Raw genomic sequence first — 10,214 nt, forward strand, 5'->3', positions numbered from 1 at the left:
ATTGGGGCGTCACACTTCAATGGAGGGGCTTCACTTGGATTTTTAATGTCCAAAAAAATGCTTATGGGATATCTAACACATATACAAAATGTCTAAATTACCCTTTAACTAAAATAAAAACTTAAAAACCGTAGAAGTGATTTTACGTCCAGATTTGGATTAATTCCAACCATAAAATTTTATTCGCATTTAGTTTTACGTCCAGGTTTGGATTAGTTCCAACCGTAGAAGCTCATTTTACGTCCAGGTTAATTTTAATTCCAACCGTATAATCCGATTTTACGTCCAGTTTTCTTAAATTCCAACCGTAGAAGTGATTTTACGTCCATCTTTGAATTATTTCCAACTGTAGAAGTGATTTTACGTCCAGGTTCGGATTAATTCCAATCATAAAATTTTATTTGCATGTATTTTTACGCCCAGGTTTGAATTAGTTCCAACCGTAGAAGCTCATTTTACGTCCAGGTTCTTTTTAATTCCAACCGTAGAATCTGATTTTATGTCTATTTTTCTTTTAATTCCAATCGTAGAAGTGATTTTACGTCCAGGTTTGGATTATTTCCAACCGTAGAAGTTTATTTTGCGGCCAGTTTTTCTTCCCACAAAAACTTTGTCTCAGAATTTACCACGTATAGAAAAAAATTCATTAATTTAATTTTTATCTGATTAAATTAAATTAAAATTAAATAAATAAGGGTGTTTTGGTCATTACAAAATTATTTTAGATAAGGGGTTTTTTATATTACTTATGGATGACCAGTTTTTGTCATATTAGGTGACGCTCCTCTAATGGAATGTGACGCCCAATAATAGCCTTCTTTTCAAAAGCCACTTTTACCACAACCTCAATACATACTGTGTTGAAGGAGATCAGGCCAATTTTAAGGGTATTTTTCTAAAAGAACACTAATTGGTTACAAATGATTAAAATAGAAAATCAAATAAAATTTAGTTAAGAGAATTATCATCAGGGTAGAAAATAAGAAGATCATCAAAACTTAATTGGGGAGGCACCAATTAGAGGTGTAAACACACTAAGTCGCGTGGTTCACATGCCATGTGCGGTGTTGGGATGTGCCAACGATTTAAACGTGTTGTGTCGCGCTGTGCTTTACTAGTCAAAAGCTAGGCACATCACAGCCCACAGGCACAACACGAGACGTGCCGTGTCGTGCTGGCACATGTACTATAAACAATTTGAAATCACTTAACGACATACATTAAGTCGGACATTATCACGATATCTAAATAGACAATATGTGAATTAATGTTCTAGTCAAGTATATATGGGTAATGATATTATAACAACGATATTTCCAAATATTTAGGTAATATATGTGTTGTTATAAAAATAAGTCGGTATAAAAGTTCAAAAACTAGATAGAATAGTAACTCTTTTGTAAAATATACACAAAATGTGATGTATTATACCCTGTTATATTATGTATTTGTGCATGCTATGACGTGCTTTCTTAACATGCTGTGCTGGACCACGTACTAATCCGTGCCGCGTGCTGTGCTGGGCTACTGTACCCATTAGTCAAACCCAACAAGTCCCATTTAACTAACGTGCTGTGTCGTGCTGGGCTGTGCTCGTGCTGGTACAACCCAATCTACACTTCTAACAGCAATACAAAATCCTCCTAACCCAATCAAAATTGGGATGAAGCCAACAAACTGTTTAAAATTGATAAGCAAATGAAAACCTACCCAATCTACAATGGATTGCAACAAACAAATTGGCAAGGCCATAGACAAATTCAGATCCAAGGAAATACTATGATTGAGGTAACTAAGGTCAATAAATAACATGTTCAAAGACAACACAGTGAAAATATTGCTCTAAATCCATCCATAATTCCTACCTAATTTCAGATATTTCCATTCAAAAGTAACGTATCAAGCCACAAAATCAGTAAAAAAAAGACAAGATAAGAAAAAAAAACCTGGAATAGGTAAAATTCCGTAGAAAGTCTTGTGTTTCAATAACAACACCTCACTTCCTCTGGAAGATGGCGAAGTCGCTCTAGATTTCACTGATCAGCAGAATGATAATGTAGATTCAACAATTTTTGGATCACCAAAAATAACAATGCATCAACAAGTGCACATTGAAGTTTTTCTCCTTTTCTAGGATCAGATTATTCAATGACCGTTTTTGCTAAACACTCAAAAGTAATGCGAAATGCGACAATATTACAAGACAAAAATGTTGCGACCTTTTGATCCGAAGTCAAACGCGCTAATCCACTGCGCTATGCGGTCTATGTTGACCAATAACGTTAGCTGGATATCAAGTACTTGTGAATCCAATTACATTAATCGAGCAAGTTTATGGCGCAAAATCTTTTCAGGTGGACACGATTGGTCACCCTTTGAGTTAAGCATTACATCTCTGCAGTGGCATGGACAAATTCTGCACCTTCAGAATTGCAGTTGATATAGACGGAGATCATATTACCATCTCCATGTTTTTCGATTCCAAGGCGACCGGCTAGTGGGAAGAAATGATCTAGAGTATGTGACAAACAAGTTTTCAGATGACTAATCTTGTCGTTGATACACTCATCAATATTTGCTCCTCCATGTTGCTTAGTGAAGAGAAAACCCTTTTGCATATATATATTAGATCCATGGGATTCAAATCAATCCGTTTATGTGTGTCCGAGGTTTGTTGATCGGTGTAGCTCGCTGGCCGGACATTAGTTGTAGAGACATGACGAACGTCGATAGAACCCATTCTCTGATCTTTACTCTGGGCTAGCTAACTAGAACTGCTTCAAAAACTTATAGATTTGATCCAAAAAGTAAATATGTAGATAAGAATGATCGACACAAACACTCTTAAGAATGGCCTGACATTAGTTATAGAGACTTCCTTAATTAATTAATTAATTAATTAAGGCTGACGAATCAGAGTTTAGTGGATTCCACCGGCGACATGCTGTGGTATAAGATGCGAAATTGTGAAGGAGAGGTGATTTTTTTCTTTTTCTTTTTATGGATAACAAGTTTAGTGCCGGACAACAACACCAGTCATTAGTATTATCACTTAATAAAACATTTGTTTATTGGACACTAGTGTAACATGCACGGGCGATGCGCCTGCCATTTCGTTCGTTCACTAATTTTGTTGTTTTCGTGTAGTAATTACCGATCAAAGTCAACTCTCGATTAATAGTCAAAGTCAACTATCAATGCCACGTGGTGAAAACTCATTTCATGCTTATCTGCAAAAAATAATTACAACTAAACTCCAATTTTTCGTTTAATAATTTTTCAATCATGGATATCATTTTACATCAAGAATGTGTATTAGTATGCTTCAGTGGAGCTAGAGGCCGGTTGAGCTCTTCATTGCAGCATCAATATGTGTTGCACTTTGGCGGGATCTCTTCCTCGGTGGGTTGTAGGATCCCATTGAAGGAACTGTATTATGACTTTTCTTTTGTCTGATTACATTCTTCGGATGCTGTCAATTGTTTGTACCTATATAATAAACTCATTCTAGTAGTAACCTCACACTCCTGTAATAGTCCCATGTTTCTGAAATTACCAAAAGTTTTATAAATGTCGAACTTAGCAACCCAGATTGATCACCAAAGCAACCGAGAATTTGATCTCAAAATGCCGCTGGACACTGCCAAGACTACTATTTCAACACAATACTACAATGATATAAGAGGGGAGGGGACGTTAATACCTGGCAGTAAATGGAAGTGTGGCGATATAAGGACACCGGAGGCAATCATATATTCATATGCATGACTTCCAAGGAAATGGTATTCTTGACCCGGTTAATAATTGCGGCAACCAATTAATAAATCTGAGAATAAAAATAATTGGTTCATGCGAAAACCAAACTAAAATAAAATCAAAAGGTGATATCTTGTTAAATCCAGATAAATAACAAATTGGAGTTATCTTAAATCTAGGCTAGCAAAGACGTACTCGCGTTATGTAAGTTTTCTTTCAATAGTTTTTCAACAAAAAATAACCATTTACCAGATAACGTGTTTCCACATGCATCTTTTTACATGATATATATACAGTGTATTTTCTAAGATAGTAAAACTTCCTTGGTGCCCCCATTCAGTGACAAACAATTTCATAAGGAATGTCCGGTGTACTTGTAGTTCATATTCTGACCATGCTTCATGAATTGTCAACGTAAAGGAAGCCATTATGGAAACAAATAATTAGGATTGAAACAAAGCATAATCATACTTGGACATTAACGGTACTTGATGGTTACATAATTAGGCGAACAAATTAACCCATACACTAATTGAGGAAATTATGGTATACGTCTTAGACGTCCCAATTCCATAAGAAAGTCTACTCAATCAGAATGTGAAATCGCTGATTAATGTTCATATATATGATCACAGTCTTAGAGAACATTATAATGCAGAATTGTAAGTACTTCAACAAAGAAAAAGGCTTACACCGTTTTTCTCCAAGGATTTGTTGGAGGATAAACCAAACACCGCCAAGTTAAAGGTAACTAAATTGAAGAATCTCAATTCCTTCAAAATTAAATATAAACAAAATATTGCAGAAGTATACACCGTAGATAAAAAAATAAATAACTACATGGTTCAATCGTAACTTATGTTTCAGCCTCCTTAAAACCAAGACTAATCTGTATCTATGGTAATAACCTAAAGCAAATTCAGAGTCTCCCATGTTTCAAAACTCTTTACTATTTTCTTATTATTTGAATCACTCCCTGTACATCACTAAATACAGTCAGTTTATGGTCCTTGAACAGCAAGGAATCCCAATTGGAAATCATCCGTGTATTTCTGCCAAACTTATGCAATGATTCAAGTATGCTTATCCTGAGTCTCCATCTACAGGGTTGTGTTTCTATATTTTTCAAGCTGACCTTAAGAAATTAAATAAGAATGTCATGTAAACCTAACCTCAAAACTGTTCAACCATGTGTAAATTCCATAACCATCCATTATATCTTCAATACCTATAAAACAAAATTTAAAATCAGACATTAGTTTGTATACAAACACATGATTTCTTTGAGAACCGAATAAAAACTGAGCATGATATTCTATTAGGCATTTCAACAAAAGTTAGAAGTATGGTGGAAAAGCATAAAATTATGAAACTTAAGCCAAGCAGGCTAGTGTGTAGCTACTGTGCGGAGCTAGGCAATCATGCTACCGCGAGAAAAACACCACAGCTTGTCATTTTCAGTGAATGTGGATTTGGTCGACAATTAAACTCTGTTGTCTTCTAAGGCTCATTCTTATTGGGTGGACATATTTTGTATGTGGTACTTAGTTGGCGTGGCAAAAATATAGACGAACATACTAACCTTGAAAGTGGCTTAAAAAACTTGATGAACAAAAGGCTGCAAATACCCGAAAATGAAGGTTATGCTACGGTAGAGATAGTTCATATCGATCTCAATCAATTGTCACATCCAGATGAGATATCCAATAATAACTTAATGGCAACGAATTACATTGAACGTTACTGTGTTTCAAGCATCTTTATTAAATAGGACATTGCTAATATCGCACTGATTTCCATCTTCTCATGTCATGAAATAACATAAACAGTAAATGGAGATTTCAATTTGATCAATTTGCTATAACATCTTCTTAAGTGCAACAGAACAAATTCCAACCATACGATAAATACCAATGTAACGGTATATACTTACTGTTAACTCTCTTTCTTTATCCTCCTTTTCTTTTGCTTTTTCTTCTTCCTCACATCAGTACCACCACATCGTCACTTCCACTACAAATATTTTCTGAAGATAAAAAAAGAAAGACAGAGTAATAACAGGTTACCTATCTGAAATTCTTATGGAATTTAATCTTTCTTCAAAACCCCAAAGCTGGCAATCAAAGTCATAAGATTCTACCTAAATTGAAACACTAAACTAATCGAAGACCCTAATTTTTGTAACGAAATCAGGTGAAATAAACCACAAAAATAAACCCCTAATTTGTGAATTAATCGGGTAAAACATAATGGGAACCCTAAATTGCACAAAACAACTTCCTGCCATTATAAAATTGATGATCATGTTGTCATGTTATTTATATACGTAATTAGATGACACTAACCTGAAGAACTTTGATTTGGGGAGAATTGTTTAATCCTGTGAATTGAAACCAAAGACAGATGTGATTGCTAATCTGAAACTTCAATTGATTAAATCAAACAAATTTGTGACGATAATCTGTGGAATGGACATTGGAAAAAAAAAACCCTAATAATGTTGTCGATCGATGAAGACTGTCGGATTTAATTGATTTTGATCGATACGATATCAGTTGTCGCTATTCTGATCGAAACGCAGGTTTTCTTTCTCTCCTGATACGAAAGAGAGATATTCTAAAGATGCGAAAAGAAAGAGAGAAAAGGTAAAAAAAAAAAAAGAAACAAAAGGGAAAGTGGAGATGCGGGATTCGAACTCGGAATCAGTAAGTCGCTATTTTGCATTTGTAAATTTACGAAGAAAAATAGAAGGTTCGGAGGGTATTTTTGTCACGCGAAAAAAACTTCACCAAACAATTACCTCTTTTCTTTATATTAGTAAAATAAACCGTCTGGGTCCTGTCTACTAATCTTGTCTTAGATTCATTTTTTAACCGATAAAGAAAGAATATTATATCTTGTCTTAGATTCTAACCGTGACTAATCATTATTTTGTTACTGCTTGATTTTTTTGTACCTCGTTTTTGTATTATCTCGCTTTAGATTTCAATTCTTGCTTCAATTTCTTTTTTTTTTTTCCAAATTTTAACAATTTCGTAATTTTACTTTTGAACAGGATCACTGTAGAATTTATTTGCAAGAAATACACAACATCATATTCAAAGGTTAATTAGTATCCACAACCAATTTAATTTAATCTTTTGTAAGTTTCATCATAAGAGTGTAATCTTATTCTTTAGTTTTAATTGATAGAAGGGAGCTAAATTAGAAAATTTAACGATTTTGAGAACTTTTACCGGACATTAGACATTGGAGAACGCCTTTTTTACATTTTTTTATTCATTAGTTATATAATTGATGTATGATTGATCTAATTTTTGATTTTTAAAATGAAATCGTGAATGTGTAGTTGATTTTTGATCTAACGCATTTTTGGCAACATTGTTATTTTAAGGATAATTGATTTAGGAAATAAAAAATCATTTTCCACTAGAAAAGATCTCATGGAGCCATAAAATATTTTCCACTGTGCCACGTCAAACAAATTTCCTTAAAAAAATAAATAATTTTTTAATGGAAATTAAACCGTTGTTATCCGAGGTAACAAGATTTTTCAAGATTTAGTTATCTTATTTTTTAAAGAATAATATTTTATTAGTTTAAATTCAACATTTTATTACTAAAAATAAATAAATGGTGGGGCCAGAATTAACCAGAAGCTAGAATCAACGTGGAGCTCCGGTAAATGAGAATGCTTTAAAAAACTCTATTATTATATAGAGAATTAACTTCCCACACTTAGAGCTAGAATACTTGGTGCATATATTACAAATTCCATCTGGTTTGCATATTCTCTCTTCCAAGATACCTAAATTGCAAAACTTTTCTCTTCAATAGTATTACTTCTTGGATGATTTTGTAACCATCATGCATGCAAAATCTGACCTAAGATGTGGCCAATTAAATGACAATATGACATTAACAAGGTACATATTCTCATGGAATGGACTACTATAAAGCTACAATTTTTCCTAAAATTTGCCAAGTGTATCCACATACCTAAAACCCACTTTTCCATTGGGGCAGTCGAACGGGAGAAAGTAATGCGATGCATGACAGTCGGAACTGGCAAAGGTGTTGCCACAAGACAATATTACAGCAAAATGTTACGCGACCACAGTGGGAGTCGAACCCACGACCTTTTGATCCGAAGTCAAACGCGCTAATCCACTGCGCTATGCGGTCTCTGTGGACCAATAATGTTAGTCATCCTTTGAGTTGAGCATTACATCTCAAAAACAGGCGAAACTCTGAGAACTAGACACTACAAATTATAACCAATAACAACAAAATGAGATCGAATTATACCAATCCGGAATTTGGAATACAAGCAACATACATTTGTCTGGGATGCACAATACTAGCTTTCTTGTCTAGTATCATCCTGTAGCGCTAGACTTGGGATGCACTGTGTTTAAACTGAGAAAGCTCACCGCAACAGTAATATAGAACTTAGATGAAAATGGTCAAGATGAAAAGGCTTCCATGAATTCAGCATCATTCTCCATAGCCTTAAAAACTTCAATCGGAAGGCAAATTTCAATAGCAACACTTTCTTCAACTGGTCCTGGATTTACCGTAGTTATTCCATAAGATTTTCCATTTGCGCCGGTCCTTACAGCAATAGGTCGTCCCCAACCGAAATTGTTTCCATACATGTTGAACCACTGGGAACTCCGAGCCACAAATACATTACCAACAATTCCTGTATTACCGCCAGGAACTGGCATTAAAGGTTTCTCTATCCATGATTCTATAAAATTTCTGCTCTTTTTAAAATTGTTGGAGTTTACCACCCCATTCAATACCGAAGCCAGGAAACCGAATCCCGACCCCTTGACCAGCTGACCCTCCTTCACAGTAACAACTCCCCTTGCTATTGAGTTGCCAAAGTATGTTTCCAGCAATGGTGGAACCAACTTAGTTCTGTTATTCATCAATAGCCTCAGTTCGAGTTCTCGGCTTTCATCCCAATTATCATTTAAACAGCTCCTGGAGCGTACTACCGCCGTCCAAACAAAAGCTAATATTGCTTGTAATGAAGAGATTACCATATTTTGTTTTGTTCCAGAAACGATCTCTAAGTTAGCCCTCTCTTTTAGTGCTGCAATGTTAGATTTAGTGAAATGAAAACATTTCTCTACAAGATCCAGGGATGGAACTTCATCAGTACCTGTGATATTTTTCTTTGCCGATAATTTGTCATGGACGGAAGAGAGATGTAGACGGATAGGGCAATCCGTTTCGTTGATAAACCAGCGCTCAAAAACCGGAGAAGGATGTGAATAAGTATGATTACCGGAAGAGCTAGTGATCTCTGACCATGCATTAATGAATTTCCAGAATGATGTACCATCACATACTGAATGGTTTGCGCTGCACCCTATGAAGACACCGTCAATTAATTCAGTTACTTGAATGGAAAGTAAAGGATGTGACTGACCTTGGCAGTTTCTAACCCCAGTGAGCAAAAACATTCGATCTATTACGGCTTGAGGAACATAGGTCGGGGAGACGATGTCCTCCACGGAAACGTCTGCAGTGGCATGGACAAATTCTGCACCTTCAGAGTTGCAGTTGATATAGATGGAGATCGTATTACCATCGTCTTCATGTTTCTCGATTCCAAGGCGACCGGCTAGTGGAAAGAAATGATCAAGGGTATGTGACAAAGAGGTTTTAAGATGACTAATCTTGTCCTTGATACTTTTTCCTTCTTCGTGTTGCTTAGTGAAGAGAAAACCCTTTTGCATATATGCAATGTTCAGAAATAATAGATCCATGGGATTCAAATCAATCCGTTTATGAGTGTCGGAGGCTTGCTGAATGATATAACTCGCGGGTCGGATATTAGTTGTAGAGACACGACGAACGTCCATAGATCTCATTCTCTGATCTTTACTCTGGGCTAGTTACCTAGAAATTGCTTCATAAACTTAAAAGATTTGATACAGATCGAAAAAGTAAATATGAAGATGAAAATTATTGAAATTCAACAAAAAAAAGTCTGTTAACCATTGAATAAAGAGAGAGATTTAATTAGCTTAATCACTTGTATCTATCCTTGTTGGTTAGGTAGAGAGGAGACTTCCTTAAAGTTTACAAAATTATTAAGGTTGGCAAATCAGAGTTTAGTGGATTTGGTCGGCCACATGCTGAGGTATAAGATGCGAAATTGTGATTTTTTTTCTTTTCTTTTATTTGGGAAAGTCTTTTTTTTTTAAAACCCAAAGAAATCTTTATTTTCCAAAATGCAGATGGGTTTAAATGTTTAAAGTCCTTAGATTTTTACCGACTTTGCAAAGCAAACACTCGGTAGATGTCTACAGGAAAGACTGCTTGTTAACACGAGACTGAAAGAGAGAGGTGTAACCTAAGTGTAAGAGTAAATGAGTAAAGCAAAAAGGAATTCCATTTTTGGAGATTTGGAATTTTGTGTGCATTTTTCCTACTTTGTC

At 35.1% G+C, this 10,214-nt stretch overlaps 1 protein-coding gene, 1 long non-coding RNA gene and 1 other non-coding gene across 3 annotated transcripts; all 3 read right to left on the reverse strand.

Moving 5' to 3' along the window:
• Positions 1-3,205: 3,205 nt before the first annotated feature.
• Positions 3,206-6,423, reverse strand: LOC113347804. The gene is made up of 5 exons (XR_003359257.1): positions 6,102-6,423; positions 5,690-5,782; positions 4,929-4,984; positions 3,704-3,826; positions 3,206-3,546 (listed from the first exon to the last, which is right to left on the reverse strand). It is a non-coding gene; the product is annotated as an uncharacterized LOC113347804 (long non-coding RNA).
• A 1,444-nt stretch (positions 6,424-7,867) lies between these two features.
• Positions 7,868-7,941, reverse strand: TRNAR-UCG. The gene has a single exon. It is a non-coding gene; the product is annotated as a tRNA-Arg (tRNA).
• A 281-nt stretch (positions 7,942-8,222) lies between these two features.
• LOC113351172 (protein ENHANCED PSEUDOMONAS SUSCEPTIBILTY 1-like) lies at positions 8,223-9,635 on the reverse strand. Its single transcript, XM_026595207.1, has one exon. It carries the CDS (start codon positions 9,633-9,635, stop codon positions 8,223-8,225), a length of 1,413 nt encoding a protein of 470 aa, XP_026450992.1.
• Positions 9,636-10,214: the final 579 nt, after the last annotated feature.

Source organism: Papaver somniferum, chromosome 2 (genome assembly GCF_003573695.1).
Source record: "Papaver somniferum cultivar HN1 chromosome 2, ASM357369v1, whole genome shotgun sequence".
NCBI lineage: Eukaryota > Viridiplantae > Streptophyta > Magnoliopsida > Ranunculales > Papaveraceae > Papaver > Papaver somniferum.

Excerpts from the sequence above, each read along its gene's own strand:
- LOC113351172 (XM_026595207.1), bottom strand. The coding sequence starts at position 9,635 with ATGGACGTTCGTCGTGTCTCTACAACTAATATCCGACCCGCGAGTTAT.